This window comes from Stigmatopora nigra, chromosome 7 (assembly GCF_051989575.1).
Source record: "Stigmatopora nigra isolate UIUO_SnigA chromosome 7, RoL_Snig_1.1, whole genome shotgun sequence".
Taxonomy (NCBI): domain Eukaryota; kingdom Metazoa; phylum Chordata; class Actinopteri; order Syngnathiformes; family Syngnathidae; genus Stigmatopora; species Stigmatopora nigra.
Genome location: NC_135514.1, coordinates 8,554,983 through 8,579,008, shown reverse-complemented (window position 1 = coordinate 8,579,008; position 24,026 = coordinate 8,554,983). Strand labels below are relative to the sequence as shown.

Here is a 24,026-nt window from a genome sequence, read left to right as displayed (position 1 = left end):
AGGTGGAGTTCATTATTAATGATGTACTTTGTCTTTCAAGAGAAATAATACTACAATGTTTTCTTCACAATGCCAAATGCATATCACATGTCATTTTTCTAAGTGAGAAAAAAATATATGGTATAAAGTATAGGAAATTCACCAAACTGAATTGAATCATCTACTTTTGGGTGATAATTTGTGGGAAAACATCACTCTGACAGCATAACCCAAGACTTAGGATCCCAGGCCTCCATAGCACACCACACAGCATCAACCAGATGAAGTTGCCAGGCCTGCAGTAGGCTTGGAGGTAATTAATCATTTGAACCTGAAGCCTGTCAGGACATAGCTCAAGCCGTCTGCTTCCCTGCGCTGATTTCCCTGTCAATTAGATGTCGAGACAATTCTGCAACCTCTCATTCTTTCTTTCTGCTCTTCCACACCAAATGGCCATCTGTAATTATTTAAAACGTCTAACTACACACAGTCTATCATACTTGACAAATATTTGCTTGAATTTGAAGCGAAAAGGCAAAAGTGTCCTTATAACATTGCCAAAATATGATCTTAAGTAAAATATGGAGAGTTGGATTAAAAAAAAAGTTCTATTGAGGTACAGTAGCTGCTGTTCTGGACCCCAAATACAGATTAGTCACAAACCTGCAAATGATCATGTATGTAAGTTCCGGAAAGGAACGTACATACGGCATAACTAACTCTAAATGAAGAAAGTTTCCTCTGAGCTTGTCTTTCTTCATCCAAAGAGTGTTGCTTTCTGCCTTCTCGTAACCAGAACAGATGTCACAAAAGAGAGGCTGGGAGAGACTTGAGACATATTCAGTAGCTAAATGTTACGGTATTCAGAAAATCAAAAAATGGTGCTGCCATAAATTATGTTATTTTTCTGTCTGTATTTTTGTGTCTGAGTGTGTGTGCGTGTGTGTGTGTGGGGGGGGGGGTGTTTACCATTGGTGTTTGGGGATCCTACAACATTCAGGAAAGTAATATTGCTACCACGAAATTCAAATAGAATTCTTTCCTAATTGGCAACCATCAGTATTGTTATTTTTTTGTTTGTTCACTTTTTTTAACCAAAATCCTCCACTGCTGTTATAAAATACACTCTAGGAGCCTCTTAAAACTATATACACAATGGAAGAAATACAACCAAATACCACATTCTTTTTGTGCATCATGATTAAAAAACTAGTTCACAAAAGTGCAATCAATAAAATTGTAAATACAATCAAATTGATAAAGAAAATACTCTAAAAATGCCTGCCTTTGTTGAACAAACCAGCGACCCGCATAACCTGGGTTCCTCCCAATAGATTATCATGGGCACCGTGTGATTAAAACCAGACTTATTTGCATAATGGTTTCCCATCATGTCTTTTCCCTCCTTCCTTCCTGCCATCATACCCCGTTTCCCCCCTCTTTCTCTTCTTCACAGTGCTTCATGTTGTTAGCCACCAGCTCCCAGTGCTCTTCAAATACTTTAAGCTTGTTAATAATCATTATGGTTGTGCAATGAACTGTGGAAAAGGAATAATTACCTCACCTGAGCCAAACCAAATTAACCCCTTTTCATTTACTCCCCTCCTTTATTATTGTTGGTTACCCAATCTATGTCCCAACCTACCTACTTGCACACATGCACACACAGAGACGTGCCTCCCGCTGGGGACCTATTAGGCTTGTCTGTTTTTAAGTGTTGAAATAATAAATGCTTGCACACTTGATATGCTGCAAGCTAACATCGTCAAAAGGAGTTGGTGGTTTGTGAATAGCACAATGTCAGCACTAAAGTAAAGTGCATTTTAATTGAGAGATGATTAAAAAAAATATATATTTTGAAGAAATTCTGAAGGTTATGAATTCGAGGTCAGTTGAATATATTTTATAATAAGCAGGTTTGTTTGGATTTTGAACAATGTGTGGATGTTTTAATTGAGAGGTAGTTTTAATATTGAATCCACTCCAGTTTTGATTTTTTTAACAAACTTGCGATAACGATTTCTATTATCGCTATGAATGCTGGATATTTTATGAAGCTTAAATTAAAGAAAAATGTCCCACACTGTCAAGTATCTATGAAAAACGGCAAACAATTTCCACTAAAATAGAATTCAGAATGTGAAACTCACTGTTAAAATGTTCATTTCAACCACTAACCATCCTTTCTTGATACATATTTATATCTCCACAATATTTTAAAAGAGGATATTCAAATGTTTTCAAATCTCAGCCTTTCAACCTCACGTCAAACTTATCCATTTATTTCTTCAACATCTTCATCCAAGTAATAGTGTTGTTTCAAGGGCTGAAGTCCTTGTTTTGTTTTGTTTCCTACTCTCTTTGTTTTTAATTGCAATGGTGGAGGTCAATTAATTTCCCTCCCCCTATTTCTATCTGTAGCCCACACAGCTGCGCCGTCGTGTTTGTTAGCACATCTCGTTATGAGCCCTAATGCCACATCACTTCAAATGGATTAATCGAGCCACTTTGTTGTTTAATCTCGCTTTGGCAGAGCTGGTGGGTGGATAGATGGTTGGAGAAGGGGTGTGATCAGACATGCAGTGGCTTGTCTGTTTTTGTTGTGGATAGATAGACTGACAAGCAAACAAAACCATGCATGGGCCAAGGGAATGGTCAAATGATCAGAAAGATGCACTGAGCCAACAGTCTAGAGAGGTTAGAGGTCAGACCTTATTGAGCTAATAGCTTAATCAGAAAAAAAATCATCCCAGAATAAACCAGTTATCAATAATATATATACAGTACTTTTTCCATTTAAACAATGTAGAGAAGGGTTAAATAAATAGCATCATATAACATAGAGTCATCCAAAGAAAACACCAGTATTAGTTGTGTACTTTCCGATTACAACTCTGCTGTTGGTTGTGCATGGCAGTGAATGTGGGTTATGCACCAAGCAATATACCTCTGATATACGCTGTGGTTTCCCATGCTTTGAATGCAAGGCTTGGCTGAAGCAGTGAATTAACGGTTTTCAGTTTGCCCGAAAAGGAAGTTTCTGTGCTGATAAGGATAACCACAGAAGGAACATGCAGGGGAAGAGTTCAGGTAGGTATACAAGTCAGTGAAATAAATGATACTACATAAAAAATTTAAAAAAAAAATACAAATACAAATATATATATATATATATATATATATATATATATATATATATATATATATATATATATATATATATATATATATATATATATATATATATATATATATATATATATATATATATATATATATATATATATATATATATATATATATATATATATATATATATATATATATATATATATATATATATATATATATATATATATATATATATATATATATATATATATATATATATATATATATATATATATATATATATATATATATATATATATATATATATATATATATATATATATATATATATATATATATATATATATATATATATATATATATATATATATATATATATATATATATATATATATATATATATATATATATATATATATATATATATATATATATATATATATATATATATATATATATATATATATATATATATATATATATATATATATATATATATATATATATATATATATATATATATATATATATATATATAGTGCATGGTTCAAAAATACTGTGGACAAAGTAATATAGGAAATCAATTAAAAGGGGAAATGGAGAAAGAGCAAGGTAAGAGCTTAATTACTCGTGCTCGTGGATAATCCTTTATTACACCAAAACCAGTGGTTAAATTACTAAATGGCCTCCCATAAAGCACCATAACTTTCTAATCTGTTTATAATTACCATTTCAATGATCCTACACATTAATGTACGACCTTCAGGAACTCTGACCCAGTTCTAATTAGTGGTAATATCGGATCATTGCCGTATATGAAACTAGCCATGACCAAACAAATGGACCTCAGGTACAGCTAATTTCGAGTGCAATTATATTTCCGTGTTGAGGGATTTAGCTGATTATCTGCACAATTTCACACAGCTTCTCCCTCTGTATGAGTCGAAATTACATGATACTAAAAGAGCAATTTTAATAAATACAATCCAAAGAAAACCACTACAGTATACTGTACATGTAACCATACGATTCATTGGGTAATACTGTCATGTTTAAAGGTTATTACTTTTTTTATTTGTTTTGTCATATCAGGTGCGACACTGCAGTTCTGCCCGAAAAAAAAGTGAGGTTGTTTTCAAGAAATGTTGGGGAGCGTACTAACACTTCTATGAAAATATTATTTCATAAAAACATTTGATTCTATCTACAAACCAATTTGACCCAGGAATCTCTTACTGGCAGGAATTTATTAGTATAGAAAATGAAAATGATATCACTTAAATAGTAAAAATATTATTTCTTGCACAATGCCCAAGAACCTTAAGTGCAAAAGATATTTTTTTTCTGCTTAGATAGTCTAAATGTGACGGTGCTATATTCCTACTGTATAATGAGATAGAGAGTATATCATTACATCAACACATTAAGGATACCCTCTAGGCATAGAATTAAAACGATTACGAGCTTTGCCAGAGAGGAAATTAATGTCACCATAAAGGGTTTTGAGAAGCTGCCTGTGTGGTCTGAAGACACTGACTCTAATGCCCTCATTAGGTCTTTAAAAAGGCACAATGATCACATGCAGACAGGTGTAAACAGTAAATAAGAGGAAGGCTACATTTCCAAATCAAGCCAATAGTGGGGAACATGAGAATTTTCGCAGAGTTGCATGACTGAAAAGGAAATTTAACGCTCAGCTTGAGCCTCAGCTGTGATCTACATCACGTTAACAGGCATGCATGTTGCCAGCAGCGTGAGTTCCTCTGTATAAATACACAATAAAATCACATATTTCTTCATAACAGAAGTGCATTTGATTGCCATTCTTATCAATCCTACACAATACAGAGTTGATCCAATAGGCAAATCCAGTTGGAAATATCAAATGGGCACACTGAAAATTATTCTAAAATAATATTTAAAATAATGTAAAAGAACAAAACTAAATACACAACAAAAGCCCATCTGAAGTCCCAATGAAAAGCAAGGTTTCTCAGATGCCGGGAACCAATTTAGAATCCAAATTAGGGACTTGAGCTAGTGATTTTGAATTCAACTCATCCCATCTTCTGAAACACTTTATACACAGGTCGACCGACCTGGATTTGAACCCAGGTCCCCCACTGTGAGGCCAACACACTAACCACTTCATCGCTAGGCCGCTCTTGAATTAAACTATACGGTTAAATTAGTAGGAATATCATGCAAGTAACCATGTGAGAGAAGACACTAGAAGAAAAAAAAACATATTACTCTGTCCTCCTGCATCCTGATACTGTAAATTGTCATACCACCCTCCACTTATCCAAATGTGCATTTTTCTAATGCATGAGAGGCCACATTCTAATGAAGGAGGGGAAGACCTTTCACACACACGTCAGGCTATAATGGGGAAAGCTTAGCATAACGTCCGTCTGATTTCCAATGCAAATATTAGCAGTCAAGTTCAGTGTGCACTGACAGATTACAGTTTATCCCTCTCACACACCACAGAGTTCTTTTACGCTCTGGCAGCATTTTTGCTTATCAGTGCAATGCAACAATCAACTCTTCTCACATCCTTCCAGTCTCATGCGGACTTGAGACTTCAAGAGGGACTGGGGAGCGAGATGAAGAAGGTGTATACGGGTGTGTGTGTGTGTGTGTGTGTGTGTGTGTGTGTGTGTGTGTGTGTGTGTGTGTGTGTGTGTGTGTGTGTGTGTGTGTGGGTGTGTGTGTGTGTGTGTGTGTGTGTGTGTGTGTGTGTGTATTGAGGTGGATGACAACCAAATGAGAAACATGAAAAGACTGATCATCATTCAAATGTGGTCATGATCCTCCCCAAACCACAGCCTCCACCCAATTTTACCCTTCAAATTTGCAGTGCATAAATCCCTATAAACGTCTTAATTGCTTTAAGCTTAACTGTCAGAGAGGGAATTACAGAGGCCTTAGTGCAATCTTGCCACCCCCATTCACTAAACTATGCCTTTCACCCTTAATAACGCATCACATACTATTGTTTATGTAATTACACTGTGTGAGTGGCTGGAGCAGAGCCCCTTCCCATGTCCCCTTGCAATTCGTGTTACCCCACAAAGGCAGCGTGACTGATGAGTTAGTGCATCAAACAATAGATTTAGAATAGCACAGTTCATTCAATTGGCCCACAGTTTCTCTTAGTGCGGGGGGAAGTGATGTGCAATGTTTTTTACTGGAATTTAAAATGGTCATTGTAACCTTAGAAAGGATATCCTCTCGTCACTTTTCATACATTACTTGTTTCGTAACGAATATAGTACACACATCTGAGACTGGCGGCAACCTGTTTAGAGTGGAGTCTGACTCCTGCAAAGATTTGACTAGGATAGGCTCCAGCAAGTCCAAGACCCTAGTGAGGATTGCTGATAAGGGAAATGAATAACTATTATGCATATTTAATATTTATGTATTATTCATATTTATACAGTATAGCCTAGAGATGTATTCTATTGGGTTTTGAATTTGATTCTTCCCCAGTTCTACTCGAGTTTCATGTGGAAATAGTGTTTTTTTTATAATCTCTTCTTGAATATGTCCGTCTGCTTAATCATTGGTAAATTATTGAAAAGGCCATATTTCAAAAAACAGCTATCGATTGATGCCAATATTTCTGAATGAGTCCAGCAGCAGAAAGGAAACTAAAACTGAAAACTAAATTTGATACATTCTGCCCCTTATAACGCTAGTTTTGAAAATATAATTTGAAAATATCAATTGAATTGCTTCATAATAATTATATCAAGCAGATGCCAAATTGAACATCTTTCACATCTGTATATATATTTACTTGCATGAATATCTTGAACTCTGTGCATTAATGCATCTTAAATTTATATATGCAGTGAACAGAATAGGTGTTTCATAAAAGCAAGAGCACTCGTTTATTTTAAGTAATGCACACTCAACAAAGAGCACGTTGCTCCAGTTTTATTTAATTGTAACACTAAACACCAGAGAAATACGTAAACCCTGTGCGCAAAGTGGTAGCAGAGCCAATTAGAAGCTGCTTGAGGTCAGGTCAAGGCCTGAGGGAGTGGAGGAAACAATAAATTATTTGGAGAGTAAAAAGCAAAGTGTTGCCCAGTACAAAATGTATTGCGTTGTTTTAAGTCCTGACAACTTATTTTCCAAATGAATTATACATGTGAGATTGTGCTACAACATGTATTGCCCAGTGAGGTGGAGATAATCTCTCAACAATGGTGTGTATGACAAACACAGCAAGAGATGGCGGCTGGATGGAGATGTTAAGTGCTCTCTGTCACAATGCCATTATTTAGATACAACATTTGATGTGATACAAAACAATATATTAATTGTCGTAATGCTATTTTTGTGTGTGAATATACCATTCATTCATTCATTTTCTGAACTGCTTGTCCTCACAAGGTTTGGGGGGTGCTGACTTTCGTCTACAGGCGTAGGATACCCTGAATTTGTGGCCACCCAATCACAGGGCACAAGGAGACTATTATAGTGTTCAACCAGCCTATCCTAAATATCTTTGGGATGTGGAGTTAATTTAAATCAATGACTAATGATTTTTTTTATTGATGACTTTTTGCTTTTATGATATTTTTGGGAAAAATAAACTCTAACAGCGGTTGTTCAGCATGCATGTAAAATCCATTTAGGTCTGTTTTCCATTAAAATTGAATAGAATAAGTCAACCTGAGAAGCAGCTATTGTATTTGAAGTTTTATGCTCCGAGATTAAAAATTTCCAATTGGATATAGAGCGAGGAATCTTCTCTCAGCTGTACACATATCCTTTCCAAACAAAATCCACTCATGTATAGCCATTTGCATCCTTCTACTTTTCCCTATTCCTGTTTTCCAAAACATTAGTAGTGAAAACTGTAATGCGTGCAAATGCAATGCATCAAGCAGGCGCTCCTTCTTGTTTCTTTTCTTCCCTCACACTTCCTTCTTCCGCTGTACTTAGAAGGCAGTGAGAAAATCATATGGTCAGGCTTGTGCCAAGCCAGAAAATAATGGGATCATATTCCATTCTCTTTCGCATATCAAAGTTTTACACAAAAGCTTCGAGTTTCAATACCCAGGAAATTCTAACGACTTCTAAACACAAATCAACCTTCTCTGCTTTGAACACAATGTTTATTTTGAGAGGCTTGTCTCTGAAGCCCCATTACTGCTTATGATAGCTATGTTCACTAACCTAAACACATTGAAAATTCCCTTGGACACAAAGTAAAGTAGTGGGTTTAGTTTACAGTGCATAAAAGTACTCTTAAGAGATAGGACACATCTTCGGCAAAATACATCTGTTTTGCAAGCTATGATGGGCTTTTTAAATCGCAAACCAAAGACGCTTTGTTCCTGAGTCCAAAACAAAAAGAGAGAACAATTCATAGAAATTATGAATTGGTTTTCTGAAAAATGAATGTACTTAAAAGACACAGGTCTTGTGAGCCCACAAGGTATCAGCATTATGAATAAACATGTGGATTTATGTAATTAGCAAAACATGGTAAATTAACTCAAAATGTGTGTTATTTTATTCTAGTTTCTTCAGTGAAGCCATCCTTGTCTCATCTATTTTGCACATTCTTAGCATTCTTTAGATGAAATGTACAAAAGGTCATGGCTTGAATTGTTTTATTCGTATAGGCATGATTTGTCAGGATTAATTAGTGTTTTTTTTCTTTGTAAATTGGGTTCGGACCATAATTTGTATTGTGTTAAATGAGTTGTGTCCATTATATATACGCAGTATATACAAATAGTGACTTATGACAGGACTTCACTTAAACATGAAGAAATGCACACACTTCTGTGAACATCCAATTCACAACCTCATATTAAGCAAGACATGCTCTTTATTCTACCATTCATACATCACTCTATCGCTAGGAAACTGCCTTGGAAACCCAACATCTCCTAAGGTCAAAGTGGTGGAGAGGTTTCCAATAGGAGCTTTCTCAGTAGCATGTGACTATGATGGGGTTGATTAATCTGCTGCTAGTATGGTTTGTCTTCTACAGCTGAGTGAGCAACTTCATTTCAACTGATGAGTTCAGTCTCAGGTCAGAGCTGTCTTCATCTCTGACATTACAAGAGTTGTGCCATGTGAATTCATTTCTTTCAGTGTAAAAACAATGGCGACAATTGTAACGTAGGGAACTGTCTTAGGAGACAAATTGCAATTAGAATTAAATGACAGAAAGTTTAAACTTTTGAATAATTGCTATTTTGTGGACACATCATATTTTGCTACCCTTCAGGCTTTAGGTAATTTACAACCAATGATGGGTTTTCCCCCAAACTTGACTGATCTCTTTAGGTCATATCTCTACTAATATCACAAATTCAAACAAAGAAAAGATAGTTTTGTATTTTTTTCCGTCTGTTACGAACCATCTGATTTTTTTGTGTGGAAAAATCTTTTCAGCATCCCTTTGATCTCATTAGTTTTGGTAGTACATTCCCCCATGTCTGAAAAAATATGACACAGTTAAATCCTGTGTCACATCACATGGGAGTTTAGTGTGAAATAAGTGTGAAAGGGGCTATATATTCAATCCATACATGCAACAACCATGATGACAGAGATTCTACATATCCTGTTAGACAAAATACAGGTAATGCAAGCTTGACTTAAAAAAAGAACATTTACACTATAAATCAGCAGCTTCGATCAGTAGTCTGCTATTTTTTTTCCCTTTTGTCTGACAGAGATGGTTGCTGGCTTTATTGCAAAAAGGATTGGTGTGAATATATAGTCATGCCATTCTGCTCAGCTCTGTTCTACTCTGCTGTGAGGAATAATTGAATCTATGCAGATTGTGATCATGGTAAATCAATAGAGAGTCCAGCTTCTAAGGTGATGAAGTGTGAGAATTAATTTAGCTGTTTACCAAGAAAATGCATGCTATAAAATAGACGTGATGTATTCCTTGATTCAGTACAGGGCAAAGTTGTCTTCCTCACTTGTCCTACAATTGAGTACTTGTACATGCGCTTTATAATGAATAAATAGACAAATAAATAAACATGAAGCTCAGTTGGCAAAATCATAAAAGTAAATTCAATCTGATAAGAGTGTAGTACCTCTACTTATGTAATTAATTGGTTCCAGAAGAGGCACATTTTCATTTAATTAGCATAATTTGTTACACAATCTTTAATGTTACCCACTATAAAGCCTTTAACAATTATAAAAGTATTATTTTTTTATTAAATTTGTATGCAAATATATGTGTGTATGTATATATGAGAAAAATAAATACTGGTCTTCTCCCATCTATTGAAATAATTTGTGTAAATACTTGAGGTATTTCACATTTTGTTTCTTTTTGGCCACATTCGTCTGGGAGTCATGGCAGGAATTGCCTTGTAGGCTTTTAGTACAAACATATTCTTTTGGATATGCACCCGTTGCCTTCAATCACTTTATTTTCCCTGTCTGTACTATACACTGGATTATGAGAACAGTTTGTGCTCTTACTCCTTCACTGTGTTGTCCCCTTCATGTATTTTTAAATAGCAGGTACTACATTCCAGCATGCTTACCCAAACAAACAGCCTTCAACCGTTGATGCTTTCAGACAAGTCAGCACCTGAAAGTCAGTTCTGGAAAGTGAAAAGTATGGAGACTTTCCCTATTTGTAAACAAGTTTGGATGACATGACCGCATTAGTGTCAGTTCTGCGCAAATTCACTGTTAAGAAAAGCCTATGCAACTCAACACTTTGATGAAGCCGACAACCATCAATAATTCATCACAAATTTGTTCAACTATACAGGCATCTCAATGGGTTCCAAGGCACAACATAAAAGAAACGAATCCAAGCTAAAAAAGACCAGTAGTAAAAAATGACATTCACTGTTTATATGCGTGAAATCCAACTGTATTAAACATAATAATAGCACATTCTCACGTACCCAGATAAAGGAAGGACAATTGAAGGATGAAGAGTTAGGGAAATATAATGGGTGAAAATAACATTGTACAAACACATTTGGTTTGTCCTCTTTTAATTATTTATTCTTCTTGTGGTATAGACTGGCAATCCACACAAAGTCTTTCTTTGCTTCAAGATTGGAAGTGCATCTTTTTTCCATCGTCTAAGGTGATGGCAGTGTTAACATTTAGAGTTAAATCAGAATTCTAACCTGTGACAGCATTTTTTTATTTATTTGTAATTTTTTAAAGTTTCTAACCATTTAATCTTCAGAATAAGCGAGAGTGAAAGACCTGCTAGTGCCCCAGAAATAGTGGAGAACAGAGGGAGTGACACATACAACTTAGACTCAACCAGGCCAGGAGGCCACTGATAGTCATTCACTCCATGCTCCTCTAGGCAGGAAAATGGATTTCTATTTCTGGTGGTCAGATATCGCTGCTCGTGGTTCATAGCACCTTTTCAGGGCCTGCAGTTAACATCGCAAGCTGATGTCAGGATGCAAACACCGATCAGAGCCAGGGAGATGGTTGCTGATGGCCTTGCAATCTGCCAAAGCTGTGATGACTGCTTTGCTGATAGCATCGCGGAAAATTCTATCACTGTCACTCTGTGTTTCTATCCTGAAGCGCTCTGATGATGTGCTGGTGTACGTGTAGATTTGTGTGCTTTTTCCAGTTGTCTGTGACTGACAAGATATTTGATGGCATTGTTCTGGCTTAGGTTGTGTTACAGCTCACTCTATCTATATAGTTCCCTATATTAAAAAATAAAAATAATTAATTAAGGTTATACCAACACAGCCTCTTTAAACCCCTATAAAATGAGTATTGGGAATATTTGCCTTGAGTAAAATTTGACACAAATCTAGATAAACAAGTTGCGATTTAAAAAAAACAAAATATTTAAAGACCTAAAAGTATGATTCAATTCAGTTTGGAAGAAATATGATTTCGGCCTCTAAGTACCCTTTTCACTTGCCAGATTTGGCTCAGCAATTTCAAATTCTACTCTGCCCGTTTAGTTTGCTTGAACCTTTCATACCAAGTGTTCTATGTGTCAACCCTTCGCTGAGCAAAACACCTTTACTTCCATCAGATCAAAGCCGGGTAGTGTAAGCAGGTCTGCAATTTTCTTAAGTACCTTCTCATTGGTGCAAAAGAGACAGCTTCTTACACTTATAAGCAACACATCCTCTCCTCTTTTCAAAATGCTTTCTCCCACCTATCTGTTGCTTCAAATATATTGTTTTTGTATCAAATCACAAACCATGTATTTGTGCATACTCTATCGTCCTGATGTCAACCCTTCAAGTCTTTAAAAGCGAAGGAAAAATATGTTATTTTTTGGTTATTTAAAAGGAAAAACCTGGTATTAAACTGCTGAAAAAAACATTTAATTATAACTGTTTGTAGACTTACATACTTGGTACAGTGCCAAACAATCCAATTTTATGTATTTGCCAATGCAGATAAAAGGTACTACGCAAGTCATGACCATTTACGCTTATTCTTGTTAACGTATTCACTTGTGCAATGTTCACCAACAATAAAACCAGATAAACATCATGTCCCTTCTACCGGTTTAGGCGGCTGTACCATCCACTGCATTTCATTTTCAGTAGCAGGCAGTTTGCTTCATCCTCCATACCATTAGGGCCATTAATGTTGACAGGATCAATACTTGTGTTTTGGTCCTAGTCTCCGTGCCAGAGATAGCATGTCACTGCTGACAGACAAATATCAGTGTTCTGCTGTGGAACGGAGAGGAAGTCCAGATACCTTTCTGTTAAGATCATCTAACATGGTATTGATTTGCCCTGTACTAATCGTACATCAGAGCTGAATAAATGGCTCTAAGGCAAACCTTCCATTGTTCTCGGCTGGGAGCTCTAATAAAAAAAAAAAGACATTTCTTTTATTGCTTGTAACTTGGGGCAAGTCACGTAATTGGGCCTTGATGGGAAAAGGTGTGGTTAGATTAAGCTCTGCCAACTTGTTGTTTGATAGTTTACTGACGATCATATACACTCCAAGGGAGAAAGGTGATGACATTCTGGGTGATTTGTTTCCTCAGATGTTTTTTTTCTTTCTGTTCTGTTCACAGGATGCAATAATTGATGAATTAGGTAATGGTGTGTTTTTTTAAGTAGTTATACTCATTTTAAAGAGGAATATTACTTTACTTGTAAATAAGTCACATCCGACAAACATGTATTTAGACTTTAAGGCTGAAAAATATACTTCCATTTAGCCATTTCATTTTCCTTCTGCTCAGGTTGAGTGGATTTGAAGCCTATTTCAATAACTTTTGGATGAGAGGTAGAGTACATGTGGATCTGGTCACCAGTAAACTATGGAGCAAGAATAATATATAAAACATATTGTAGTTTGACTTGAAGCCTTTTATGGTATCTATTTAGTTCTTAACCTACCATCTGTAGCATTTGGTATTCCATTGGTAGTATTTTGTATTTAGAGTAAAACTCTTTTTTGCATTTGCCATCAGAAATTCTCTAAGACCATTTAATTTTAGTATTCAAAGAGGCAGATGGATTTTCAGAAAGAGAGAAATAGTCTGGCTAATGCCAGTACAGTTGGGAAGAGCCAAACGTAAAGGGAAAAAAATCAAAACCCTTTAGCCTGCCACACACAATGATTTTCTCTGACAAAAACCGCTGACCGGTAAATTATTCATATCCACACTATGAATAAATAAAGTAAACAGGCCCCACTCTCAGTCAACAAATCTAAGAAGTATTTACCCATTTAATCATCAAATTTTAACAGAAGCTGCAACACATTTCCTAAGCACTCAGGACTCCTGGGACAGTTGCAAACTTGATCAACCGCTAATAAGTAGCTGTGCCTAATTTTTATTCTTGTCTCACATCTGATTCCTCTTTGTCAATTTTTATTCTTCTCTCACATCTGATTCCTCTTTGTCAATTCAATGCAGAGAGTATGTCTAGTCTATTTCCTCTTCAGATTTGGTCTGGCTTTGTTGGGTCCTCCACATGTGTCACAACAGTGTTAAATGAATTTAATGCCACATATGCCTCGAAGCATAGTTCCTAATAGGCCCATTCTCTACATTTAAAATACCTCCTGTCCCAGATCTTTGATTGCAGATCAATGGCTGTTTGTTTTCTTTCAACATTCAGCATCAGTGAACCGTAACGCCACAAGGGCAAATGTTGAACAGGGAATTTACAGGTTTGCTATCGAGCCCTTTGAAACATTAAAACTGCCAGAGAGCTATTAAACAAACAAGAGAATAAAGTGGTGGTTTGTGGACAAAGATTAACATGCTAGATATAACATTGAAAGGTGTAATTATTCTTTACTGACACAAACGCTTAGCCTCCAGAGTGGAACAGTGTTTACCACAATTAAAGCAGCTTTTTGGCTTGCAAATTAGAGGTGTCAATGTTAGAAATAACAAACAAGTCACCCGTCACTATGATTCTAATTCAAACTCATGTCTGTATATAAATAAATACACATTTCTTTCAAATGCAAAAGTTGATTCATTAAGAAAAATATGACACTAAACCAACCTCACAATTTTAAGTAGTTACCAGACAATCAAAAAGCAAATATTGGCACAGTCAAGCATAGACCATATGCACACATTCACACCTATGGATTATTCATATGACCCTATATAGTGGCAAAAGTGTATAATTGTGCCAGAACAGAGAACATATTTTAGAATTGGTCAGAATGCTGTCAGCCAATATGTTTGCATTATAGTTGTAAACATTTGGTAGATTCCAAATTTGTTGAGGAAATAGAAAATGAAGTTGGCATTTACTAAATATTGAATGAAGAAATTTACACAATGCCTGCCAATGTATTGAAGCCACAAGCTGCAATGCAGGCCTTCATATTGTGTGTTATTTTTGTGTTTGTGAATGTCTGTATGCATGGCAATTGGATGTGCATGCTTACGGTTGGCACATTTGTGCATCCACTAGTGTATGCATTTAGTGTGTGTGTGGGTGTGGGCAAATGTGGTTTCGCCCGTGTCCATGTGCTTGTGTGTGCAATAGCTGGCATGTCAACTGATGTCCCTAGTAATCCAGCAGTGGGACTGTTGTGGATTAGTAACAGGCTCCAGGGAATGAGAATCCCATTCCCGTTTACAGGCCTTCCTGGCAGGAAAAAAGGAAAAGATGCAGTTTCTACACTACCAGTTGGTTCTTGCCTGAAGGTGTGTGTGTGTGAGTGTGTGTGTGAGTGTGCATGTGCGTGTCTTTGGGTGTATGTGTGAAGTTGTGATTTTTCTGGGGAATCAAATAGGTCGTATAACGAATGATGAGGTATATTTTAAAATGTATTCTTCTCAGATTTTCTCGTCGAGGCATGTCTTTTTTTATATTATTGTGGTAAAATTAAATCAACTGCACACACAAATAGTCTCATCCCTGGCAACAAAAAATGTCATCATGATAGGATTTTTTTTGAAGTGATTGAAACACCAACCACAAGAGCTGACCTATTGAACTTTGAGATACATCCCATCTTCTCATCAGAAACAATATAATTGACACCTTTCTTCCAGTCAAAGCTTTGGAAAAAGCAAAGACAAACAAAAAAAAACATTTATGTGTGTGTGGGTGTTGAGGGCTGATACTTGCAACTGGATAGCACAACAAAAGAGCTGTGGTGGCAAGTCCCCACGCAGACATGATATGTCAGCATGACTTGAGCTCGTCCCCACTGTACAAAGCCATCCTCATTCAGGGCACCTAACCAAGGTCAGCCTGGATTAGCCGCTAGTAACCCTATCAGGTCCAGCACAATGATTACAAAGCCTAGTGACACAGGCTGTCAGCAGACTCTTTCTAGGCAACCCTAGAAGACCAACCCTTGGCTGAAGCGCAAGCAGAGAGGGTTAGTCAATTTCAAATTTCTACACCCACCCCTTTTTCTCCATTTTATATCAACCTTTACTTAACTCATTTGATTGGGTAACTCGGTTCATTCATTAAATCATATTGTTCAGCACACCTGATCAAAACTCATGGTGTCAATCTCTACATCATTAATATTTTTCCACAACCAACAAGCTGTAAAGGAGAAAATTACAAATTTGTATATGAGTCAGTGCAGATAGTGCGTCTTTAAATTTTGTTCTTTTTTTATCGGGAGTGAAATTTAGACTCCATCTGATTTTAATGTAAGAGTTCTTTACATACTAAAGTTGGCTGTTGATAAATCCAGGCTGCAGCCAGTTTTTCAACCAAAATCACCTGGGATTGTCTCCAACACATCTACATGTGTAGTGAGACCAAACTTGTATAAATATGATTAGACAGGTGGATAAGTTATTTAAAGATACGTGATTTCATGAAAAACTGCGCATGTAGGATAAAATTTAAGAAAAATGGACACACAATGGTTTTTTTTTTCCCGACATGTTGTCAATAGTTTTTGTGTTCATTCATTTTCAATAAAAATTGTACTCATCGAGTGGGAGTAAACTGGAATGGACGCCATAAACATGAAAGTCTTGGGAGAACAATCAAAATTCAACCATCATAGGAAAGATTTGTTTACCACAAATTCACCATACTGCCTTATTTATTATTTTGTTTTTAGATTTTTCTTCACTTTACTTCTTTTTTTACACAACGGGGGGTTACAGCTGTACTTTGTTCACTAAGAACTGTTTCCTCAACATCCATTTGGGTCACAAACATGTTAAACAAATCAGAACCAAAGCAAGAGCTGCCTTTTTGATTATTTTTCATAGCTTGGATGAACAAGAACAACAGTGACAACAGAGCAAGCAGCCTAACATCTTCGAGGTAACGTGGCAACTAATGTTCTCCACTTCAGCACATCAGAGGCACCCCATGTTTCAATCGCCCTAAAGGTACCCGTTTACAAAGTGATACAGCTTAGGGTTTTTTAACTTGGGGTGAGGGGCTGATTCGAAACCCCTTCTGCTGCCAAGCACATGGACGGCTGCTGATTAGAAAGAGGGTTGGCAGCAGTGGGCAGATGCCAGGCTGGAAGAGAAATAATGGTCTGTCCTCAGCCTCCATCACTTATTGACCCACCCCCCACAAAATCTTAAACTGGGAAAGATCATAAGGGATCAGACGTGACTTTTTTTGTCACAATAGCTACATTTTGCAAGGTTCCATAATTTATTTTCCTCTATTGATATCAATAGTTTTCTGGAGTGTATGATCACATAAAAAAAGCTCCACATTCTACTGGCTACAATGAGGTTTACTCCTCTCATCTAAATGTCTACACATAGACTTCAGCACAAAACCAACATGTGCAGTTCTGTGTGCACTGTACGTGTTTGGTATACTCAACACTCAGAATTATAAAAGCTTTCGGATTTTCCTAAAATTAAGCAGAATAAATAATAATGAGTTTGAAACATATTTCATGTTGATTTTTTAAAAAATCAGAACGAAATAAAGGAAATGTTACAATAGTCAACAGTAAAATAAATACAGATATATGTTTTCTTAGGCCGCTTTGTGGTGTATAGGTTCACTCACCTGACTTCGGTGCGGGCGGGCGCGGTATGACTGTCAGTGGGGATGGTTGTTTGTCTCTCTGTGTGCCCTACAGCCAACTGGTGACCATTCTCAGGTGTAGTGTGCCTTTCGCCCAAAGTCAATTGGGTTAAGCTCCATCATCCCCCGCAACCCTTTGGAGGATGTGCAGAATGGAAGATTAATGAATGAATGTTTTCTTCCTCTTACTTCTGTAGTAAGAAATATGGAGGAAATTATGAAGCCACTGTCTTTGTCTAAAACAATTTTCTTATTCATCGCGTGTTCCTCCAATCTGAATTTTCTACTTACTTTACTACTCTCTACCGCCTTTGTTTCTTTGCCTGTCTCACAGTCCATCTATCTTTCCAGCTCTCCATCTCTCTTCTCCCATCTCGTATATCTCCATCAGGGTGGGACAAAAATATTTTAGGAGCTGCAATCTGACTGAAACTGAGACCTGGAATGCACTCCTATACTGACACACATGACACACACAGAAGTGCACATGCTACACAACAGGCCGACAGGTGCACTTTGAAATTGACAATTTGCTTATCCACACAGACACGTACAAACGCACAAACACACACAAAAACACACGCATCTGCAGCTATGCTACTCACGTGCACGCTCTTCTTCCAAGATAAGGTGACACTGGCCTGTATTCTATGAGCAGATGAGACAGTGCCCCCTGGTGCGAAGAGCCCAGTACTCCTTGACGTCCATACCACCAATTACAGGTCCCATTCTGTAATTTAGTTTGTCTATTTGTAATATTGTTTAATATTTTCCACAGTTTAAGACGATTAGTCAAAGCATATTGATAACTAAATGTACATATTGTGGGACATATCAAAGGATGTGTGATTGCATTGACATTGTATTGTGTGTTTTTTTAATAAAACAAAATGATGCTTTCAAAAATTTGCTTTTGTTTTCATTGTAATATTACAAAATAAACATAATGCAGGTCTGATTCTAAGTTTTAGCTAATGTACAGTAAATTTCGAAATGTTATATAGGCCTATTATTTTAGAAACCATACCCACCATAGTTAATTTAAGGATAAAATAACTGTTCAATTGTGGGGTATCCCTGAAATGTTCTTGCAGTACTATACATACATGTATACTTTTTGTGCAATAATTAAGTCTCAGTGTATTACTTATTGTACTCTACCTCCTTCATTCCTGGCCTTATAGTACAATAATTCAATTAAATATGTATTCATTTGGATAACATTTAAGAATTCCATATGTAGTCATTTTTTTAATTCACAGTAACAAAAGCTTGTTTTTCAGAGTTCCGTGTCATTGTAGCCAGCAGACAAACTGTACTGCATAGATTTAAATAACGGCTGTTTGTTGTTTACAAGTCTGCTGGACCACAATGCACTAGGGGGACAAGCACCTGATGGATGAATACTGATGAGGAAGACTACTTGGCCACTCTCTTCATTAGTTAGTTGCCACCTTGACTGCTGTCAGAGCCTCAGGTTTCAGAGAATGCTGTTGTCTTGCACACAGAGGTCATAATGCCTTTAATCACGATAATAAAGGACGGGCAAATGTCTACTTTGCTTGTCGACAGAATTTGCAAATGCACATACCCAAATAAACACCATCCACGCAACAGGGGAGACAGGTGGCTCCACATAAACTTTCCATTGTAACACAAGTTTGAATTATATGACAGCCACTAACCAAACAAGGACGATACGTTTCTTGTGAAAAATGTATAACATTAAAAGAACAAGAGGTGGCCCTGGCGGAAAAATTGAGGCCTTACAGTTTTGGGGTTGATGGTCTGATTCCTGGTCAGTCCTCACTGAGTGGAGTTTGCATGTGTTTGTGTGGGTTTTCTCTGGGTACTCCGGTTTCCCCCACATCCCAAAAGCAGGCAGGAGAGGCTGGTTGAACACTTTAAATTGCCCCGATGTATGAGTGCGAGCGTAAATGGTTGTCCATCGCCTTGTGCGCCCTGGCCACTGATTCAGGGTGACCCCCATGACTCTTGTAAGGATATGCAGTTGAGAAAATCATTGAATAAATAAATAACGCAACATTAAACAGTACACAGGGAGCAAATGAAAGAGCTAGGGACACCGCTCACAGGCCGCATTACATACTACTTTAGAGAGGACGCTCTTGTCCACACAGTACGTTGGACCAGCTGCAAGTTTTCATCCTCTCTCTCTCTCTCTCTCTCTCTCTCTCTCTCTCTCTCTCTCTCTCTCTCTCTCTCTCTCTCTCTCTCTCTCTCTCTCTCTCTCTCTCTCTCTGTCTCTCTCTCTCTCTCTCTCTCTCTCTCTCTCTCTCTCTTTCTCTCTCAGTCTCCCTTTCTCTCTCTTAGTTTGTTTTAATTATGAATAACTACCTTAATTTAACATTGATTAGTTGCAGACATAAAACTTCTTTTGCAATCATTTTGCAATAATCATGAATTAAGTGCAATATACTCAAGTTTTACATAGCCGGTATAGAAGAAGACAAAATAGTAAATTGCGAGGAATATAGCAAGGATCATATGCTGGATTGAGCCCACTTCTTTTTGCCCACTTTTCTTTTTGTTCAGCGTCTCTTTCTGAGGCAAAAAGGGGGCGGGATGGATATTCTGATGAGCCGGAGTGACAGCTCCAGTCCCCCCATAATGCCTTGTGTGGGTGTGAATGCATGTTTGTGTATGCGTGTGCGTGTGTGTATGTGTGTGTCCAACTCCATCGGCTCCTTCGTTCCTAACTCCTCACATAGCACTGCGTACTAAAATCACCGGACGCTAGGGGATCAAGACACACGCCACCCTGCCTCTATATGGGCTCTTTTGACAAACCGTACGCTTTTCCGCCACAAAGGGGGCATCGGGGGAAGTTTTTTTTTTTTTTTTGAATTTCTATTTCACTGTCTGACGTGATTGTTTGCATCACCGATTATTGAGTCGATTGTTTTGGCCGCTGTCGCTCGCCTTGTGCGCAGTTCCCCCCTTTCCCTAGTGCGTCGTTTTCCTTCCTACTGGTTTGGATCGGTCATCTACCCCCACGCGCACCCATGTCCTATCCTCAGGGTTACCTTTACCAGCCTCCGGGCTCTTTGGCTCTTTATTCCTGTCCGGCTTATGGGGCCTCGGCGTTGGCTGCTCCACGGAATGAAGATTTGGCGAGATCGACCTCCGGCTCGGCTTTCAGCCCGTATCCCGGATCGGCTGCTTTCTCTGCCTCGGCCAGCGCAGGTTTCTCCAGTCCGCTGTCTTATTCTACGGACCCCGCAACAGGATTTCCACAATATATGGTGAATAATGTAGTTTGATCTTTTGGAAAAAAATACATATATATATTTTATGATAGGCATGTAGTTAAGACGTTTTAAAAAGTCCGCAATTTCACTGCTTTTCACCGCTTATTGATATAATTCTCTGTTTGTGTATAATAATGACAGGATTTGACAGATTATGATTTTACAAATATGCCTGGCGGTGGTATTCACAGATTCAAATTAATAGCAGTCTAATTTTAAAGGGGAATTTAAAGCGACTTGTAATGGCTTAACAGTCAATGCGCAGCTAATTATGTAAAACTGAATACCCAACGAGGGTATTCATTTAAGCTTTCCTCTCCCAGCAGCGAATTTATGGGTCAGAGGAAATGAATACAAAGCATGCAAAAGCACTTTCTCTCTCGGTAGCTATTAAAAGTCGTTAAATCACAATGGGAAGAGAGATTTTTTTCTTTAATATTATAAAGCAGAATTAATGGTGCTTTATTAAATGTTAGTATATCAGGGGATGCTCGCAAAAGATAAAAGAATGCATTTAGAATAAATGTAGAATTGAATCTATTTATGATGGTTGGAAATATTAGCACAATTATTTTACAATATTTACCAATCCATTTGGTCACTCCATGCACAATTTGTTAACTATTACACATGAAGTGGAATTAATGTTTACATTTTAATGAAACCACAACTATTATTTCTTATTTCGTTATTATTGAAAGTATTATTTTATTTACTAAAACATTATGATGTATTTTTGTCCTTTTGATAAATCAATAATGTCATCACCCCATGTTTTATATAGATAAAATATGACAATGAAAACTGGTGACATTGCAAAATGTTTAATTGTAAAATGAATTATATTTTTAACTGAATCATTTGACGTGAGTTTCATTCAAACTTTCCTTGCCAGAGCTCTCCATATGACGCGCACACGACAGGCATGGCTGGGCCGTTAAGTTATCACCCCTACGGGAGTCCAGGGTACCCCTATCAGCTCAACGACCCGGCTTACCGCAAAAATGCCACTCGGGACGCCACAGCCACCCTGAAGGCTTGGCTACAAGAACATAGAAAGAACCCCTACCCGACCAAAGGGGAAAAGATCATGTTGGCCATCATCACAAAGATGACCCTGACTCAAGTCTCTACCTGGTTCGCCAACGCCAGGAGGAGACTAAAGAAGGAGAATAAGATGACATGGGCGCCCAGGAATAAGAGTGAGGATGAGGATGAGGAGGATGGGGACGGCGAGAGGAAGGATCTGGAGCGATCGGAAAAAAACCTGGACAACAGCGAGGCTTCGGCTGAGGACGAAGGTAGCCATGCAGGACATGGACGTGCATTGAATGATTTTACAAAACAGGGTTTACTCTTAAGTTTCAAAATAATATTTATATCCAAAAACATTAAATATTCAATTATTTACTATAACATGAATTTGACTGTGTTGGATAAGTTATGAGACACAGTCTTTAAATAATATTCCATGTATATTTTACATAATTAGATATAAAAAATGTTTGAAACTTGGATTATTATGATTTAAAGTACACTATTTCTTTAAAGAGGACGAAATAAATGAAAAAAATGCATGGATTGAGAGTAATTAAAGTGAAAGGGCTTTAAAACGTATATAATAATGTATATGTATAAATACATTTACATAAGAGGGGAATAAAATTTAATACCAAATGCTCACAAACAATGATAACATGAATTTCATATAGAATCGCTGTAGTGTCTTGGGTTAAATGGCATTTCTGATCACTTTGTCCTCAGGTATTAGTTTGCACGTGGACACGCTCACGGACCACTCGTGTTCCGCTGACTCAGACGTGGAGAAAGCAGTATGCCGGGTGGGAGATTTGGGCTCCGAGCAAGCCCGGGACAAATGTGAAGATGACGTGGAGGAGCAGAACCACGCCTCTCGCTTCCAACTCCCCTCCAAATCGCCCACGACATCGCCTCTGATGGGAGTCGAAGCGCCGGCTTTCACTCATCAGCACCAGCGCCTTCATCACTTCCAACAACTCCAACGCGAGGATTTAGCTCGGAGCCTTGGCATGAGCAACAGTATCAATGCCAATAAATCTTGCCTTGAAAGCACAGTGTCCACAGGAATTTCTCCGAACCCCAAACCTAAATTGTGGTCACTAGCGGAGATTGCTACCTCAGACTCAAAGCAGCAAGTGGGGCAAACGAACTGCCCCTCCTCCTCTTCCTCCAGTGGGATTCTTCTCACTCCCCCGACTCCCTCTTCAGCCTCCCCGTCTGCGACTTCGCCCAATATCTACACACCCCCCTCCCTCATCGGAAGACCAATTTATTACACGTCACCCTTTTATAGCAATTACACTAACTATGGTAACTTTAGCCCGCTTCCAGGCCAGAGCATCCTGCGCTACTCTAGCTCATCGGGGGTAAGTCTGGCTGCGGCAGCGGCTGCCGCGGCAGCCGCGGCCGCTGCCGCAGCAGCAGCCAACGAGGGTCTCGGCCTGAATCATTCCCCCGAGGCCGGCCTGCATCCTAAACAAATCAGGTCCGAATCCCCACAGCTCAAAATGAACTCAAACCAGTCTCTTGTTGGTGGTGAGCAACATCAAAAACATCATTTTAGACCCTTAAATCTCGATTTAAAGAAAGGAACGTAGATTAAAGTGAACAGGAAGGAATTTTGAGATTGTATTATTTGGGGCAAAAAAAAAAATATATATATATATATATATATATATATATATATATATATATATATATATATATATATATATATATATATATATTCAAGCACGACAACGATGATAATCAAACAATGCCTCTTTGATTCATAAGCATCGAATACATACATCAAACATGGATTTCTAACAAAATTGGTTAAACATGTAACATGTATTAGTGTGAACCTTAAGTGTACTATGTGATTAATTTAACTTAACCAAAACACACTCAAGTGTGCAACAAGTGGATCAATCCAACATGCAAAATAACGAACCTCAACTAGAGCCTAACGTTTATTATTAAGAGCAAGGCTAACCCAACACGTGCATTTGTGCATGTTACTTACTGAATTACCAAGGATGTACTCCTGAATTACCACGGTATCATTTGGACAATATGAATCAATTTACAGTATTCAGACATTTATTCAAAGCTCTATTGGTTCTCATCC

General features: G+C 37.5%; 1 protein-coding gene and 1 long non-coding RNA gene across 6 annotated transcripts in view; one reads left to right on the top strand and one right to left on the bottom strand.

Moving 5' to 3' along the window:
* LOC144199366 (uncharacterized) overlaps positions 1 to 18,306 on the bottom strand; it is a 28,299-nt gene extending 9,993 nt beyond the window's left edge. For 3 of the 5 annotated variants that reach the window (XR_013326893.1, XR_013326894.1, XR_013326896.1), the window contains exons 1-2: positions 17,895 to 18,189; positions 17,586 to 17,737 (exon numbers count right to left, since the gene is read on the bottom strand). This is a non-coding gene — a long non-coding RNA (uncharacterized LOC144199366). The other 2 variants (XR_013326895.1, XR_013326897.1) reach the window with 2 other exon arrangements.
* A 2,026-nt stretch (positions 18,307 to 20,332) lies between these two features.
* Positions 20,333 to 23,556, top strand: irx2a (iroquois homeobox 2a). The gene is made up of 3 exons (XM_077720924.1): positions 20,333 to 20,869; positions 21,771 to 22,176; positions 22,640 to 23,556. Exons 1-3 carry the CDS (start codon positions 20,630 to 20,632, stop codon positions 23,509 to 23,511), a joined length of 1,518 nt encoding a protein of 505 aa, XP_077577050.1. The 5' UTR covers positions 20,333 to 20,629; the 3' UTR covers positions 23,512 to 23,556.
* Positions 23,557 to 24,026: the final 470 nt, after the last annotated feature.